This window comes from Pungitius pungitius, chromosome 17 (assembly GCF_949316345.1).
Source record: "Pungitius pungitius chromosome 17, fPunPun2.1, whole genome shotgun sequence".
NCBI classification, from domain to species: domain Eukaryota; kingdom Metazoa; phylum Chordata; class Actinopteri; order Perciformes; family Gasterosteidae; genus Pungitius; species Pungitius pungitius.
This window is the reverse complement of record NC_084916.1, coordinates 11,422,772-11,441,888: the sequence shown is the minus strand read 5'-3', so window position 1 is coordinate 11,441,888 and position 19,117 is coordinate 11,422,772. Positions and strand designations below refer to the sequence as shown.

The following is a 19,117-nucleotide window of genomic DNA, read 5'->3' as shown; positions in this document are numbered from 1 at the left end:
TCAAAGTTATTTCACCTGAAGCCTGCCTTTGATGAGGTTATCACCAGGAGGTATGTAACACAAATATTTGGTGGAGCTCTGGGCTACACACTGGTAAATAAATAATATTGCTTCTGAGACATCTGCACCAACATGGGGTAAACAGTCAGCCAATATCAGCTCGCACTGCATTCAGCACACTGCCTCCTTTCAATCCCTCTGGTAAACAATCTGGGTTTGGTTAAGATTGAAAACAGCGAGCACCCGCACCTGCATTTACATTCTAATCAAGTGACCCCCCCCCCCCCCCCCCACACACACACACACACACACTTAATTATTAAATGTGCAAAAGAATGTGCACAGACAGACAGACCATTCTACGCACAGCACCCCCCCTCCCTCACCACACAGTGGAAACACAGCGATTCCTTGCCAAGCCTTTGTCTCGAAGTCACATCCTGTAGACCAAGGTATTGTACGGCGTCTCGCCCCCCCCCCCACCTCCCTCACCTCCCTCATCGCTCATCTCGTTGACACGCTCCGACCTCTTTATCTGTTTGCAACCTGAGGGGAGACGAGGCGGCGTGTGAACGTGGCTCGGGCAGCGCCTGCCTTCCACGGCGCCAGCTGGCCTCGCCCAGGGGTACACCACGGTTGACCTTGTCAGGAGCGATTACCTCCCCGCGACGTTCGCTTGGGAGAGTTGGAAGACATGGCTCATTAGAAGCCCATATGGCTCGCCTTTCAAAAGAGCAATAATCCTCAATGGTGGTAGCTGCGCTTTAAACGTGCAAATGTCACCGGGGAGATGTCCTCGTGGGGCTGCGGCTGTGCGCTCGATAAGACATGAACTGTTGACTAAGTATTAACTCCCACCTGGGAGCACTGAGCACACCCCATTGTGGTTGTAGTCCAAAACAAAAAGAAAAACTTGAATACCAGTCATTACAAATAGAACAGGAGTAAGGTGTTTTCTTTTCTTTTATTGGCTTTATTGACTTTAACCTGTGAGAAAGGACAACATTTCGACCTTAAAAAAATGACACCCGATGAGAACGACAACGGCAAGGCATGAACTAGCTGCAGAGTCCGTGGTTATTGGGCTTCATCTGTTGAGCGCCGTGCGTCGGGCAGAGCGACCTGCAGGGAGGCAGTCAGGCTGCTCCACTGGCTGCAACACAAGACACGAGCGGAGAGGAGAAGCAGGACCCATGCCCTGTGTTGCAGCCCCTGGCCCAGCCGACGGGGGTCACCTTCAGCTCGGGCCCCGGGGTCAGCTGATCCACTGTGAAGAGGAAGGAAATGAGGGAGGTTGGGGAGGGGAGGTAAGGGGGCAGAAAGAGAGATAAAGTCAATTACAATAGATTCCTGTGTGAGAGACTGAGGGGGTGGAGGGCAGGGGGGGGGGGTGTTGAGAGGAGACAGAGAATGGTGGCACCAGAGAATGAGACAAGGAAGCGGAGAGGGAAATGAACGAGCGGGGTAATAGAATGCAGGAGAGTACTAATGGAGAGTGGATGAGATGGAGAAAGAGAGCGCCAAAGGGGTGACGCACCTCCACAGACACCGCATTCATCACCCGGCCCATGAAAATGGCCCTTTTCACCCTGCAAAGAGGGGGTTGTCCTTCACAGTCGCATCTCACGTCCACCTCGCTGAACCCCCAGAAGAAAAGGCTCCTCTGGCCCCAGACTGGAAAGTTAAGGAATACTAGCGCCAATGCGTCCAAAGCTAAAGGTCAGAAGCCACGTGTCATTAGGAATAGCTGCAATCATTGTTGTTTGTGTGCGCAGAGTATTGAAAAGAGAGCAGACCTGGACGTGAAAATCCAAAATGTGTGCAAGCAAACGGCTGTCTATGGATCTCATGGGGAAGCAGTTCATCATCCAAGAGGCAGAAGGCATGTAATCAATTCCCTAACCACCCCCCATCTTATTCTCTCTCGGGTAGTCGGCCTTGTAACTGGCATTAAAAGGTCAACGCTGAGTTAACTCAAAGTTGCGTGTATCACAAACAAAGGTCTGAAAATGTCACGACTTCACAGATAAGTCCTCATATCTGCAGAAGAAAAATCCACTGATAAAACAACAAGGATCAGCAACCACCCTTTTCTCCCTGTGACATTTACACCAAATTTCCAATGTGGTGCCTGCCAGTCTGGATTGTTCAGCCCCCCCCCTCCTCCCAGAGAAGCTTGCCCTTCCTTGTAGTAAAATGGGTTCAACCTACATTTAAGACATTTGGGATATAAACTCAGAGGACACATGGAAGGAGCTGAAGGAAGAAACCAAGAAAAAAAAAAAAAGGAATTAGAGGAGAGCTTGGGGCCAAATCTTTCTTATTCTTAGTCAAATAAAAATTTGTTTTCAAAGATTGTAAAAAGTGAGTAGCATTTTGAATGAAAGCAGCTGTGTTTTGGATTTGATTTTGGTGAGTGATGCTTTAAAACAAATTTGAACTGCAGAGATACTTGATCAGAAAGGAGAGAGAAAGTCTGCCCAACACTTGGGAAATGTCGCTTTAGAAGGAAGCGGTCAGGAATAGCTGATCTCCTAATTCTGGTGCACACGGCAATCCAGGCCATCGGCTTGTCATCAAAGTCACCGTGCATCTCTCGTTTCATATAGGACGTTTGATAAAAGCAGTGACTAATAATGGATGGAAAACTACCGGAAACCGCTCCAGGCAACTTGGCTTTGCTGAGAAACTGATTGTACATTTATTCGTTTATGCGAATTGCCTTTCATTGCCTCGACAACAATGGGTTTTTTGACACAAGTGAAATGACTTTGCCAGACAAAAAAATTGATGCAGACACAGTGTGTAATAATTGGGACTAATAATTGAAGTATTGACGTTAAAATAATCAGGACAATGAATCCGTAGGAGGGTCACGGGTACGTGCCGCGCATCCCTTAAACGGAAACCGTATAATTTAAAAAGATCTCGCCCAATTCAAAGACTCGCACAATGGGGGACTTAACAATGGTGCACTGTGCCAAAGGTGTGGCTCTGATCAGTTTGAGTTTTGGGTTTGCCAGCAGATCATAAGGTGGCGAGGAAAATACACGTAGTATCATTCCTACATTCACAAAGAAATGGCTTCAGGAAACAAAGGAAAATCTGAATTTTACAATTTACATAATGCCAGCATCCCAATCTTCCAGGGCTTTATGTTTATTCATATGACTGCTGTATGAATATGTTATATATATATATATATATATATATATGAGACAGTCTACAGAGCCAAAAAAATGTACCCGTCAAATTAGTGATGGCAATTACTCAGGCTGTTTATTATGGCAAGCAGCAAAACAGATCGCTGAGTCCATCTTCCAGTCAACAAATCTCTGCACACATAAATTTGCATGAGAATCTCTCCATTGAAGGGCCGTCTGCATTCTTGAGATTTTTGACCCCTGCAGATTGGCTTTGCAACAAACCCCCAGTTGTCCGGGATTTAAGGGAGAAAAGAAAAGTCCTGTCTGGCAGCCACTTAAGGTGAGAGGCTTCATTTACTCTTCAAGCAAGGTGGCAGCGAGCTAACAAATAAAGAAGCGGCATAATTCCTCCAGCCAAGAACGCGCCCCTTAACCCTCCATTTCCAAGTCAGACAGCCGCCAGGCAACATTTAGCGATGACAAGGTAACCGCTGGCTATCCGTCAAATGCAGCGGCCGAACTCACCCATGTGCAAAAGGGCTCTTTTAGTCAACTTGTTGTGACGGTTGTGTACTCGTACACGGCGTTTCAATGCCTTTCAGGGCACTTCCTGGAGCACCAACCCTCTATCATTATATTATAGAAAACACATAATTGAAGGCTTCACTATTCCTCGCTATTCCTCTCCTTGTTATTCTCCCGGGATGCACAACCTTTTACGAAGACCTTGGCTGCTCCCCTCCGCTGGGTCCCTTCCCTCGGTGTCTTGTGAAAGAACCAGTGTTCTCTTTGGTTCTGGATGCTGGGATCAGCGTCATTTGAACAAACACTGCTTGTAGAACCAACATCTTTGTTCTCCTGAGCCCTGATTATGCACGGTGCTGCAAAGTACCGTCGGCACCAGCAAGCTCTGCTTATGTTCACGTACAGGCTCGACATGCTCTCTGTGCCTTGTCCAGAGACGCACAAACAAAGCTTCTTTTTAAAAACAAATGTTTTACATGCAACAGTGCATGGAGGTTTTTGTCGAAAATTGTGAAAGGAACAAATACAGTCTCTCACATGTGCAGCTTCTAGTAAGAAGAAGAATATTTATGTCACACAGTGGCTGATGGCGAATGAAGCAGAATGTAAAGTCCTCGAAGTCAAGTGACTGGATGTTGAGTCCCACAAAAAGCAACATTAAAACAAGTGACCAAGCAGCACACAACTAAATGAATGCTGTGTGACCTTGGTCTGTTCCTCTGTGTTCCCGCATCAGATCATTCGTCCACACTGGGATCCGAAGAAAAGCATCAGGAGCAGCGGGTGCTTGAAGAGTGCTTACACTCAAATGATGCATTCAGGTGATAAATGCCTACAGGCGCACAGGTGGGGAGCGTAAATCTGCTCGGATGCACTCTGAGACATGGGAAGAGAGAAAGGAGCCCTAGCTGCTGAAAAAAACGAAACTCAGGATTAGCAAGACTGAACAAAGGAGATGTTAAAGGACGGCGACAATTGCGCACATTTGGCAGGACGCAGCATAAAAAACGGACTCCCTTGAATGACCGTATCGCTATTAATTAATAATTCAAGTGGATACTCATACAGATTGTGGACTATTAAACTCTGCACTGTTCCGGCTGCTGATGTGTGAAGTCAGGGAGTTGTGCAGGGGAATGACCTCAGAGGTAACTGGTTGAAGTGGACCTTCCAGTTTGTTACAGCTGCCTGAGGAGGCAAAACATAGATGTACAACACGCAAGACTGACTGCACACACACACACACACACACACACACACACACACACACACACACACACACACACACACACACACACACACACACACACACACACACACACACACACACACACACACACACACACACACACAGCATTACAGCACAATGTGCCCTTTTCCTCCAGCGCTTTCTCAGCACTATCGGAGTCGGTGTTGCGTTTCGGGAGCGATGGCGGGCTCGGTGGCTGCCGGGAGCGGCTTCTCCCTGCAGATGCTGACAGGACGCTTGGGGATGCTTCCTCGGTCCTCTGTGGGTGAAAGAAGAGTCCTGCTGGCACCAGACCAGTCTCACCACAGCACAACGGAGACAAGCGAGGTCGTGGAGAAGTTTAAGGGTCCCACTGGTGAACGTGCACAACTGTGGGCTGAAAAGCATCCGACGGATTCCTACAGTTAAATAAAGCTCCTCACATCTGGAGGCAGCTGTACTTACTAACACTACATGGTGCCTGACAGTTAAACCGTTGGTCTCCTCAGTTAAACCATTGGTCTCCCTGCAGGAGAAATTATAGGTTCATTTAAAACTGCACAGTTCAGTGGAGAAGGATTCTACCACGGTCATCATCCAATTTCATCACAACTACATTCGTCCGTACCAATTTACTGGGAGACCTCGGAAACACTTAATAGTACAGTGCACCTACCTTTCCATCACCGGCTCCTCTCCCGGTCAGCAGCACCAGCCGTAAGAAAAACGGGATGGGGATGTGGTTGCACAAATACCGACCTCTCTGCCTGTGACTGCCTCTCTGTCTGTCTGCCTGTCTGTCTGTCCCTCTCTACCTCGGAATGGCGGGTCAATTTATTCCGAAATAGCAAAAGAAATCCGTTCAACCGCGGACTGCACCGAGGAGGAGCTGCACCGCTCGGCTATTTCACCCGTGCGAGGAGGCGCCCGCCTGACAGCCTGATGGAGTGAAGATTTAGCCGCGGACAAAGTGGGGAGCGATCCCTCACACTTTGGCTTCCTCCCATCACTTTATGTTCGCTGTGGCCCGGTGATTTAATACATCTCGTCTGGTGGCATCCCCCACCCCCCATAAACGGACACACACACACACACACGCACGCCCGCGCACATTCTCTCTCAGACATACACGCACACACACAACAAAGAAAGAGTTGTGACCTGTAAAGAACATTTTAAAGACTTCCGCTTATGGAATAAATGTTATATGCAAACATATTGATTGTATTCTAACTATATGGACACCTATCGATACGATTTAAATAATATCACACAGCTCTGTGCTGTTTGTATTGTAGCTTGCCCTGTGCACCCAAGCCAAAGTTACAAAAGAAATACAATATGTTGAAAACGATGGCTTGGCAATTGCATCGGAAGATATTTTCTCAGGTTAAAGTGAGAGTATCATACATTATCAAGGGTTATGTTAACAGTAAATTGACATACTTTGTCAAAATGTGCAGCATTTGTAATAGCATTACCTACAGTTAAGCAGGGAGGATATTCCGGGAAAAAATGCGCGTCAAACGCACAGGTCCGGCGAACATTCCTCTGGCACGAGCATGATCGGTATTGTCGCTGGTGCTGAAGGAAATCCTTTCTTGTCACCTGTGTGGAACTCATGCGTTGTCGCCTCTCATCTCTTTTTCACCGGGCGTGTCTGGCAGGGTTGATTCGATATCCGCACCCCTGTGCGTAAATCCTGGATGCGCACTCCTGTACTGCCTCCTGCTTAAACATATAGAATTTCCCATTGTAGCTCATTGACTTCCCAAAAGGATTTATTTTTAGACACAATAAAATAATTTTACAGGAGCCCGAGTTTTGTTGAGCAAATCGATACACCGAGTCAGATGGCATGTGTTCTTGCACTCGAGGAGGTCTGTTAGTGCGCAGGATACAGCAATAATAATGTCAATTTAGCCCACCGTCATGTAACATTGTAATTCGTTCGGTCCAATAAGATCTAAGGAATGGTGACATCAAAGGATATCTGCTCAATAGAGTTAGGTTGCGATAAATTACATACCAGAAATGCAGTCCTGAGGTATAGTGTGTTATTTAACTGAACTGCCTGTAGGTTGAACTAACAGCGCTAAATTATCACATAATGACAGGCTTAAAAAAATATAATAATAATAATTTCCATGTTAATTATAAAGAAAAAAGACGAAGCGGCAGTTTCCCTCAAAATGACTCCATGGTGTATTTAGAACCCCTTTCAGAGATGAACTAAATAAATACATTGAAATTGAATTGGCCACGTTTGAATGAGCCAATTAGTACCCCATTTTGAAGAAGCGCATAAAAAGAAACATTAATATGGAATCCCTGGGAAGAATTTGTGAATGTTATTCAATATTTGAATAATTGAATAACGCAAATATCAGATTCAGAGATAACAATAAGTCGCCTCTGCAGTCTGATATTATAACTAGTAAACTAACGGTTAAATTAAGTTTGTTTTAAAAGTTAGATGTACCATCCATTCGCTCTGCAGTGCGCCTCTGACTTACTCATCCTCCCACAATGCACTGCGGGGAAAACAACGTCACAATCTTGCGACCCAACGTGGGTCCAACAAGAGGAACGGTCCAGCGATAGCTTTATCCTGATTATAATAGTTAGCCCGGAAAAAGCACCTCCTACGGGCCTTAAACTGCACGTACACTATTTAAAGTGTTTTGGAATACTTTTTAACTGTGGAGTTCCACTTTTTTCACCAGCCGCCGCAACGCGTCAAATACCCGTCATGAAATTCGAGATTTCTGAGCGATCGGCCACGTTCCTGTTGGACGCGTCCTGCCTGTACAGAGACACGTGTCCGGAGATGTCGCGGTTCTTTCTGTAAGAAACTCCGTTTTAAATTCCACCTGTATCTCTTTCTTGCTCCCGATTCCTCGCTCCCTCCCTATTGTTGTAATAGTCGCATGTCGGCGCTAGGTGGAGGAGCTCAACCGGTGTTGGCTGCTGACTTCCGGCCGATTTCCCCCAAACTGCTAATGGACTCACAGCAACGTTGGAGCGGCTGTCTTTGGTTTTTTTCTCTCACTTTAGTTTGTTCCAATGCGACGACATGACAGTTAATGCTAGAAATATAAGAAATACCTTCCTCTCTGCACAGTAGAGGAGTAGTGAGACATTGTTATCTTAACATTTAACCACTGCTCAACGAGTTGAATATGTAATTTACCGCGTTGCTCATTTTGCCACTCAAGGCTCGATTTATGAGTCATATTTCCACTCCTTTTAGTTAATTTCCTCACACGAAGACGTGTTGATGACTGATGTACATTCACAGCTCGGTTTATCTCTGTGTTTGTACCTCAAAAACACAACACAGTAAGATATAAGATATCGCCGTTGCTCACTTTTGCCTTTTAATGCTCCCACAATTAACGTATTGTTGTCCATTGAGGGAACCGTGTTCCTCTTACATAAACTACACGTGTCCAGTGAGTTTGTGCATTCATTATATGTGAACTATTGTAACTGATAAATTCAAATGGACATGGCTTTCCTTTAGTCTTAGGCATTGGCAGTGTGAGGTAGATCTCTATGGCGAGGACTAAGGCAAAGTGCTACTACCCCTCCTCTCCCCCATACGAGTGCCAAGTGTTTCCCAACCGTCTTTACCTCCAGCTGTCAAGTCTTTTCTAAAACATTTTCCCCCTGTTAGAGTGAAAGCACAAAGGCCCTTCACACCAGTTTCTTATTTCTGTCATTTTTTTGTACAGTTCAGTACCTCTGCTGCGTTTGCTTCTTCCCTTATTTAGTTGATGGCGAAGGCAATTTCAGGAGAAATCCTTATCGAGAGAAAGCATCTCTCCCTCTATGTGTGCATGAAACCGCTTAAATCAGTACCAATGCAAGTGTGTGTGTGTGGACTCCTGCGGCTCGTCTTTTTGTTGGGTTCTGTCCATGTTCCCGTATCGTCCGTCTTGGTTTTCCCTTTCACCTGGGCCAGGAAATCTGTGGGCAGAAGCATGAATGGCAACCAAAACAGAGGCTTGAACAGCGTAGCCCCAAGCCGGGATTTATTTTTACAGATGTGCGTGAGCGCACTGCTGCTTCGATACGTCGATCTGTTCCCCAGGTTTCCTTGCTATGATTAGCCGTGGTTACAGAGAACATTTTCATCACTTTTAACTGTAACCAGACGTCCTTCAGGCAAAACTTGAGGTTGAATATTTGGACCGCTGTCGGAGATGGCGGCTTGGTTTCACGCCAAAGTGCCTGGCAGAAGAGGCACGATTAGCAGCAATAGGCCAACCCCCCCCCACCAACCCCCTAAGTGTGATGAGTTAATTGAATACTAGATTTGAACTTGAGCCAGGGTTGTAATATGGATGATATCTCAGGAAGGAAATAACTCCATTTGTTAAAAAAAGGACAGAATAAAGCTTTCAGATAGAGCTCATGGCCACACTTAACTGAGGGGAAATGAAAATAGCTGACAGTGTGCATTAAGGATGTATTTCTTTCAGATAATGAACCACTACTCTCTTTCTCTTTTTTCCATGGGGGATTCCTGTGTCTCCTCTTTCACTAGTTTTGGTTCTGGTCATGCGTCACTGCAGTTTTCGTGTTGTGGGTGACTGTCTGTACTCGTACACATTGCTAAACATTTGTTGGAGATCGTGTAACGGCCTTCTGCCGCTTTCTTCACCTTCTGCCATGGTGTGTGTGTGTGTGTGTTTTACAATTGTGGGTCTGTTGTGTTTAGTGAGCGCGTCGGCCTGATTCAAGCATGAATGTTTGCCCTTGTATGTCGAATGACGTCACTACATTTTGGCTCCTGTTGCCGGCTGGTGAAGCTGCTTTGCAGTAAGTTAATAATGATAGTTGTGTTTGGTAACTGGAGCCTGACTCTGTAAAATGTGAAACATGCAGGACGTCACCGTGACCGCTTCGATATCCACTGGAGTGCTCTTGTCTTGCATTAAGCTCTGTATTGTATGATTCATAGAGACCGGCCCATTATCTACGTTGACAACGATGTGTTTTGTTTCAACAGTAGCTGATGGGGTTAAATCTTTAAAGAATAAGTGCGGTTTAAAGCAGGTTTGGTTCTTAACGATGCAGCTGAATTAGAATTTCTGAATTAGAATTGAAAACAACACTAAACATAAAACACTAACAAAATAAAAGTCCAACATTTAGTATTTCGGATGAGGTTGTGAGGTGAGGTTACACTGACTTCAGAGCAGTTTAAAAAATGTCAGGGCAAAACATAGCAATTAGTCTGGAGTCTTGTAGACCAGCGGCTATGACCACAAAACTTCATCAGTGGTCTTTGAAAGCTCTTAATTTCTCCCTTTCTTTCCTCCGGTGCTGATCCGATCCGTGCGCCCCAGTGCTGGGTCTTAATATTGACATGAACCAACCCCTGAGGGTTACAAATAAATGTTCATCATGCTCTCTTCTTTCTTTAATTACATTCTCACATCAGAGCCCCCCCCATTACCACGGCATCCTTTGCCTCTTTCGAGGTCCTCCAGATTGCAATTGGCCAGTTGTCAGCAGGTCATGTGGTTGGCCCGTAGCTTCAGTGCTCATAACCACCGCTAAGTGTGCTCTTGAAAGGAGAAGCATGACGGGTATGATAATTGGATTAGTGCGGCAGAAGAGGTCTATGCGGTGTGCAGTTTCTGCGAGTCGCCTACAGGGGAAACTAGCTTCTCTACACACGGGTCTGTTCGTAGTCGGCTCAGAGAATTTGCTCTTTCGGTGCATTTGCTCTAATCGGTGCATCGTTTTCTGTGGTGTTAAGTGCAGCCCGAAAGGGTCAGTGATGTTATCAATTAACTGTAGAATATTCCAAACGGGCTGACTTTCATATCCGCTGAGAGGAGGGGGGACTTCGGGATGAATGATGGCGGATATGTTGCAAATCTTGATCCCCTAGCTAACGTTATCTTGCAATGCATCATCTCACATATGGTGTGTTGCACATGGAGTGTGTCAACAAACTGCCTGCAAGTCCATTTTAGATTAAAGCTGACCCCTGCCCCACGCGCCATAAACTCGTTGCCGCCTCTCTCCGACACGTACATTTGCCATCATTGATTTAATCCCAGAGCTAATTTTACTGGCACTTAGCAGTGGCTTAGGAAAGTGTTTGCACAAGTATCTCACTGTGAGCGGTCCAAATTGACAGGCTGTCGAAATGTGACCCATATTGTTTGGGAGAGACCTATTGGTTTTTGCCGTTGGACGTTTTCCAAAACACATAATGGGGAAAGTCTGTGACTGACCCCTTTATTTCCCTCTTGTAATCTCTCTATTATTAAATGTATCTAACAGTTTGTAACTGCCACAAAATCAGAAACTTAAAACGATGGGCCTTTAAATATAAATTAATTTGCATGTTTAACTACTTGGCTTTTCTACAGCATTCTTGGGAACTAACAATGTAATCTTTTCGAGATTGTAATTACGGCTGTATTACTTTATGATTCATAATTGTCTTGTATTTGTTTTCTTTTCAGAGAAAACTCAGTTACTGATTAATTTGACTCTGTTTTAAAATTTGTCTCCTCTTTTTCTCCCCTATAGGCAGGGCACTGTGAAGGCTAATGGTAAGTAAAGACACCTGAACTTTACCTAATTGATAAAATCACTAAACCACACTGAGTCCCGCGCTCTGTCTGTAACAGACTGCACGGTGGGAATGAACACGCACAACCCACCACGGGTCCCCCGAGACCTCGTCGATGGCTACTTCTTTGCCATTTAGCCCTGAGACTTTTGTCCGTCCCCTCCGCAGCACCAGCGGACCCGAAAGCCCCCTGGCTGCAGCCGAGCACCTCGGTGTGTCCGTATTGTTATCAGTGGCTGCGGCCCGACAATCACCGGATCCGGCTGCGGCCCAAGCAGCGGCTGTCACCGCGGGTGCAGAGTGTCCTGCGCAGAAAGGCTCGGGGAAAACGGCTCGGTCTGCTGCAGCAGAACCTGCTGCAGCGCTTCCAGAAGTCCTCCTCTGTACTGGTGAGAAGACGAAACACTGCATTTCACTAACCCTAAACGTTTTAGTCTCTGTTTTGTTGTCAGCTGGTCACCTTTTTTTTAATAGCCTGGTTTTCCCTATAAATAGCTGTGCATTTTCATTTCACATACTTTCGGAAGCCACTCCTCTCAGTTCATCACTAGACTAGGAAAGGCTTGATGCACAAACCTGCTCAACATCAACGTGAACCTGTGCGTCTCATCACGTACGCTCCCAGTCAAACCTTTAGGTGTTTGCCCCCGCCCCCCCCCCCCCCCCGGGGCGGTACCCTTAGCAATGCAGCCACAAGTCAGTTGTCTTTCACCCAAGATGCTGCCGTCGTAAGTGTATTGTCTCATTCGCGCGTGGGTTCCAGAGCAGAGAGTCAGGGCTGTGCACAGAATGTTCTGCTCTCCTCTACTGTTAGTCACGGGACACCCGCCGCGAGACCTGGAGGATTCAATCAGACGTTCATCCATAACACGGTGCGAGATATTAGCAGACGCAGTCCTCCACGTTTGCTTTGGTTCTTTGGGGCATCCCAAACTATTCTGGGACTCTTGCTGGTTCATTTTCTTCCTCTTTGTATCATGATTAGTCAAAGTAGTTTTTTCAAAAAAAATTGTATAAAAGTCGTCCATTCGCGTGTCTTGTTTTCAGTTAATATATGTGCTGATTATCATGAAAAAACAAACAATATAGGCATACTCTTGCACCCGTGGATGGTGTGCAGTGTTTGACACGCATCCTGTGTCATGTGTGGCCCGTCACATGCTTTGCTCAGCTGTGTGGGGCTCTGTTTTGTTGTTGATTCACGCCGGGCGAGTTGCATTATGCAGATAAGGAAATGCGTCAGGGTTGTAGTCCCACCAGAGGAGCAAAGACCATAAATGGAGTGAAACAACAGCGAGTTCTCCTCCTCCCTCGTCCTTCCTCTTTGAGCCAGTATGTGTACTTGCCGGCCAGACCGCCGCTACCAGACACAAAGTATTTCACTTGCCTTTGCCTCTTTCCCCGTGTTGTGTCAGAATGAAGAGAGAGAGGGACTCCGTCCTCAAAGCAGCAACCAGCGGGAAATGTTTATGGACACGTTTCACAAAGAACCCACAGCAACTACAACATGTTCTGTTCTCTTCCTCTCGGCTGGGTTAAATCTTGGCAGGTCAAAATGTTCTCGTACCGGCCTTTCAGGGAAGTGCTCGCTTTATCTAAATCTGAACCTGGTGGTCTCAATCGAACGGCCGCGCTGCGTCGCGCTCTCTGTTGGCGTCAGATTGACCCTTCAGTGGCAGAGCCTCTGCTCCCCGTACACTCCTTTGTGCGGGATGAGCAGTTTACATGAAACCAATTACGCTGGGTCCAAAATGCCGAGCTCTAATTCTTCCACAGCAGAAGAAGACGAGTGTACCGGTTTACTGACACATATTCTTACCCTGACGAGCACACTCCCATCTCAGAGAAACAAAAGGAATTGGAGATGGAAAAAAACAAAATAGAACTTATGTGTTAGAGATGATCTGCCCTCCGTGTGTGAGGTGGGTCCGGCCTCTTGTGATGATTCATGTCTCCTTCCTCGCGTGTTCACCCCTATTTTTTTTCTTTAAATCCCTCTCCTTCTTTCCCTCTCTTGTTTCACCTCAACTGACGCCCCTTCCCGTTCAGCTCATACATCTTCTCTCCTTCTTCCATTCTTGGCCATGTCTTCCCCCTCCCTCCCTCCCTCCCTCATGTTTGCCTGTACTGCACTGGAGTAGTGCGGCTGGAGAATGGGCCTCTTAAGGAGATGACAGGAGACAGGGGGGGGGTCGAGGTGTCTCGGGTCTGTTTTGCTCTCAGCGGACTCAGTCACTCGTGTCTCACGTGCGCCAGGACTTGTTCCGCATCCAGGTACTTTGAGGTAGTCGATGCACAAAGGGAGCGGCAGTCACGGCGAGTCGGCGCCAGCTGGGTCTGTGAAACCTATGAACACGCATCGTGTCCAACACACTCACACATTCCCAATGCATGCACAGAGGTTTGTTTTCCTCTGACACACGGAGTGAACAGTTTGCTCTCAGCAGTCACTCGTCGCCTGTCAATTAGCTCCGTTTCCTCTCCGCCGCTCGAATCCCGTCCTGGAAACTCGGCAATCAATCGTAAGTTGGCACCGCTGTCGCGGTTCCGTTTTTGGATCTTTAGTCACCAGCGGGCACGTAATGGGCATCCTTCGCATACCTTTCATGCAGCCATACACACGCCGTCAGTTAGTTCACAGTTAAGTGGCTCCAAATCCAGAATGTTTTCTAGGTGTTTATATATTTCTATTCTTAAACCACTGGATTCTGCCTCAGAGAAGCACAGCTGGTCCATTCGGAGGCCAGATGAAACTGGCCTCATGCACCGGATTATGATTCATTGTTATTGTCACAGTCTTTTATATACAGCGGGTGAAATAAGTATTGAACACGTCACCATTTTTCTCTGTAAATATATTTCCAAAGGAGCTATTGCCATGAACTTTTCACCAGATGTTGATAACATCTGTAATAAATACATACAAAGAAACCAAAACAAAGAAAGAAAAAAAATTGTGACGTGTTCAATAGGATTCTGATTGTGTAGAAGTCTCGTTACTTGATTTATTTCCTTTTGTAAGCATTTTCAACATGAGTCTCCGTCTTCCTCAATACATCATGGGAATAATTGACATTTATCTATAATGGTCCCCCATTTTTGAGAAAAATAAACCTGTGACCTTTTATCATCAGCAGCGAATGAACAAAAGAGCGAATCAGAGGTGATGTTTGTGATATCCTGAGAAGGCAGCGAGTGGCAGCTCTGCATTCAGATGGCGTGTCTGTGTGTACGTACCGGGCGGCCTGCCTCCAGACAGTGTGGCTGCCTGCAACGTCACAGCCGGCCTCGTATCGATCCCCCCGCTCCACTTTACCGTGCTCCATTGACGTGTCCTCAAATGAGTCACACAGTGCGCACGGATATATCTGCTTTGGGCTTCCTAAAAACGGCATGCGATCAACAGTCGACAGTTTCCAACTTTAGCGCGCTTTCATTCTGCTACAGGCGCCCAGTTCTGTCCCTCCCACCATTGCCCTGCTCGTCGCTCCCCTCTTGGGGGTTGTTGTGCTGCCCAGGTCAAAGGAGTCAACCCCGGGCTGACCTCCAGCAGCGCAGACAGGAACGCTGGTTTATATGCAGCAGGGGCATAGAACAAATAGTCCATCTGAAGAACTGATTTACTTACTTAACATTGCGTCTTCTTATTTGGGTTGCACTGACACAGACACACACAGCATGACACAAAGCTGCAGAAGCTCAAAGAGAGTTGTTGTGTTTGGACATGTCTTGCTCAAACACCCTACTATCCCTGGACATTGGTATAAACTTGACGCGTATGAACCCAGTGAGTGTCAAAGCTCATAGATGAAAGTCTTGTAGTTGGTCTTTTCCTTTGATACCCATTCAGCACAGAAAAGCCCTAAGAATTAGAATTACTGTTAGAGGCAACATTAGATGAGCTTTTCTAATGTTTGCTTTGTGGTGGACACTTTTTTCCAGTGGTTTGTGACTTCCAACTGTGTTTTTAACTCTAAATTGTGAAGTGTTGAGGCTAAAGTGCTGGAACAGCCTGGAGCTGTTGCCATCTCGGTGTCTGGCTTGAGGACACTACAGCGGCAGAGATCATTACTCCTCTACACATAAACACAGATCCTCCAGTTGAGTGCCACTCGAGTCTCTATAGGTCAGTTTCTCTGAAATACCTCTATGTAATGTATGACATCCTCTGCCGTGTCTTTGCAACATTAAACCTGATTAGACGCAGTGTGTCTCTGAATGGTAAGTTTTGAAATGCTTTACGATGGATTAAAACCGGCTGCTGCAGCTTTATCTGCATCATCAGCATAGCTGCTTTGAGTTGTTCCAACTTTTCTATGCATCGATTGTAATCACTTTGCGATGATTTAAAAGTGTGCCAGGTATTTTGAGTGGAGGAGAGATAATGAGCAAGATGAGAGGGCTTTTACCGTTGAAGGTTCTCCAGGCTAACACATCATGTGCTGAAGGACAGGCTCACCTTTTTCGGAGTTAGAAAGAGATTCTACCTATCCTGATAAACCAGAGAACAAAAAAGGCCAAATACCATATCCATTTAGACAGCGACACACTTGCAGACAATTCAATCATGCAGCAAAACGTCATTGTTCATGATCAGTGCCATTTGTTTGGAAAAGTCTGGATATGTGGGGTTGAAAATCTGCCTTTGTCTGTTTAGATACACCTTCACAATATTAAATCTCTCATTATGATCACACAAGGCCTCACATAGAAGTTCCCACAGCTTGTATCCAATTGCAGAAACATACAGAAAGAATATAATGACACATTGTACATGGAGATTTAAATGAAAACCTACAACGATATCTCAGAACCTTACTGGCTGTGTTTTGAGATACTTTGTGAAGGTTTGATCCCTTTGCGAACAGCGGCGGTGTCGCGCTCCGGGGGGGAAACCCGGCTCGGTCACCGCTGACAAAGCAGCAGCAGATGCATTGGTCGCTCCTCCGCTAGGCCACGCCCCCCTGCAGAGGCGGGGGGGGGGGGGGGGGGGGGGTCTCATGCTGGCCTTGGTGTGTATAAAGCTGGACGAGCATTCTCATGTGGTTTAAAAACACTTTGCACGCGCTCACATAGAAAGGAGGAGGAACTCTGTACTCCCGGCGCATCAGAAACCCAACTCCCCGGCGCCAGCGGACACCTGTCAGAATCTGAAATGGCTGCCTTCGTGTCGGTGAGTTTTCTGTCACATCAGCATTCAGGACTTTTGGCGGTTCTTCTCTGACTTGCTGACCAGCGCAGAGTTGGTCTCTTCTGGACAGTTTTACACTGCATTTTCTCCAGTGATAGGTTCTGTGCTGTGGACTTGGGTTGATCTTTTGGGCTGCAGCTACACTCGCACTTGTCACTCGGATGATGTGATCGTCGGCCAATTGTTATCTTAGACCGGACAGCAGTTGAAAAAGAGCGTGGTTCCAATCTTACGGGTGCGAAGGGCACAACAATAATTTGTAGGTTTATCATCAGCGCACAAAGCGGCAGCTGTGTCTCGTCACTCTCATAAGCGTCTGTTGCCTAGTGCAGTGTGCTGTGTAATCTTTGTCGGGGAAGTTGCTTGAAATTCCTTAAGTAAGGAGCTGCGAAGTGTAAACTCAACTGACAGAAGTAAAAAAAAAAAAAGGGTCATAGAGATTAACAGTCAAAGCACCCGTAGCACGACTGGGTAAAAACTGCATGGCAACAGCCCCACCTTGCCCTCTCATAGGCTCAGTCTGTGTTTCCCAATGTTCCAGTTATTTTCATATCCGTATAAACATTGAAGGGAATGTTGGTGAGGAGCTGCCGAGTGAACCCTCTCCTCTCAGGAATTTTCCTCCTGGACTCCATTGTGATCTATTCCCCAGCTATAGATGTGTCTAGCATCTGTGAGGCATCTGAGCACTTCTCATTACAGACCCCCCCCCCCCCCCCTCCCCCCCTTTGGGGCCTCCTGTCACCGCAATCGATCAAGACCAAGTTCCAACAAACTGTGCTGTGCCCCTGAGAAAGTAACACAGCTCCAGCATTGCTGGCTTTTTAAGGACATTTCAGATTTGTTGCTAAATATTCCTACGTTTCCCTTCACCTCAAAACCCTGTTATGTAGGAGAGGAATGTGAATATCTCCTCTCCTCATCCCAGATGGCCACCTGCCACACTTGCAGTAAGACGTCCAGACACAAAGGGATGAACAGGGACTTCATAGCGACCCTCGCTAAGACCCACGGCACACCGGGGAGCGCTGGCAAACACAAGACCCCACAGTCCACCCCCAGGGCCATCATGACAACCCCAAAGCACCCCGGCAAAGACAAGACCCCCGCTCATACTCCTAGGTAAGTTATTTTAAGGTGTCTTGTATTAATGTGCCCCGAGCTAAATTTCAACAAGCAGCGACCGAGTTTTGGGCCCCACTTGAATGATTACGGGGTGGGTTTTGGGTTGACCAACAAAAGCTTTTAACTTTTCATCTCGCCCCCCCCCCCCCCCCCCTTTCTCTCGCTTCCCGTCTCCCCAGGTCCTCCGCATCCTTCAACACATCAGGGTCAGGCTCATCTTCCTCCAAGACTCCCTCCAAACCTAAAAATTGGCTGGTCCAGGGTCTCGGCAAGATTCTAATGCGAGAGGACCGGCAGGGTAGCAAGAAGGTGGGCTTGAAAGATTTTCTTTCCTCACTTTGAGTATCCTGCTCGTTTTTATGTAAACTCTTAAAAACAAGGGTTTAGGCCCACATTTGTAACCCGGTAACACCAGAGGCCACGTGGGAACTTTGGTTTCCAAGCCGGTGGGGGAAGGGTTACAGCTTGCCCACCAACACAGCTATTGCTGGGCCGTTTGGAATGGCACTCCTGGTATCCTGAACGCATCCACCGGGAGCACTGGCTGGCTATTTCAGCTGTTAATCAGGGGCACTGCATCTTCCGCTGAGCCTGTTGGAGGTAAATGCTTGTTCTAATTTAGCACATGCCTCCTTTAATCTCCTAAACTGGGGATGTTATTTTTATGTTGAAGGGTTGAGAAATAATTCAGTAAGTCTCAAATGGCGGAAACATCGCAGCAACTCTAACTGTGAATAGCTGGTTTACATGCCAATTTCCTTCTGCATTTTGGATTTTTTATTTGTTTCATACGGATACTTTTTTTTTGTATTCATATTACTGTTTTCAACTATTACTTACTTTATTTTTTGCCTCATCAGCTGGGAGATATGTCTGTGTAAATTAATTTGAAAGTTGAAATTATTTGATCTGATTGTCAAATGTTTAAATGCCATTGCATTTTTTTTAAACTGGGAGGATATTTATAATTATCCTCTAAAATGAGACCCACCAGTTGCAGTTTACATTGAAAGGGCACATCTGCATAAAACCCGTACAAAAAGTACGCACATTCAATATGGTCAACGCTGTGGATTTTCTTAATATTTCCTTTGCCATATGTTTTTGAGAAGCAATAATTTTGAATATATTACTATGTTTTGTACTCCCTGATCACCTACCAGTTTTCACTGTTCAATGAAAACACATTTGTATTCCTACAACACTGTGATTCTCTAAAATAAAAACCTTTTAGTCTGCTAAACTGTGCTGTTCTTCTTGATCTCTGAAATGAGTGCTTGAAAATGTTTTTTACTGCATCT

The 19,117-nt window shown here is 46.2% G+C and overlaps 1 protein-coding gene and 1 long non-coding RNA gene across 2 annotated transcripts; one reads left to right on the top strand and one right to left on the bottom strand.

Annotated features, from left to right (window-relative positions):
• Positions 1-945: 945 nt before the first annotated feature.
• Positions 946-6,378, bottom strand: LOC119219153 (uncharacterized). The gene is made up of 2 exons (XR_005120473.2): positions 5,576-6,378; positions 946-1,267 (listed from the first exon to the last, which is right to left on the bottom strand). It is a non-coding gene; the product is annotated as an uncharacterized LOC119219153 (long non-coding RNA).
• Positions 6,379-7,406: 1,028 nt separating this feature from the next.
• Positions 7,407-19,054, top strand: c17h18orf21 (chromosome 17 C18orf21 homolog). Its single transcript, XM_037474081.2, has 5 exons — positions 7,407-7,746; positions 11,458-11,480; positions 11,669-11,889; positions 17,620-17,813; positions 17,996-19,054. Exons 1-5 carry the CDS (start codon positions 7,652-7,654, stop codon positions 18,156-18,158), a joined length of 696 nt encoding a protein of 231 aa, XP_037329978.2. The 5' UTR covers positions 7,407-7,651; the 3' UTR covers positions 18,159-19,054.
• Positions 19,055-19,117: the final 63 nt, after the last annotated feature.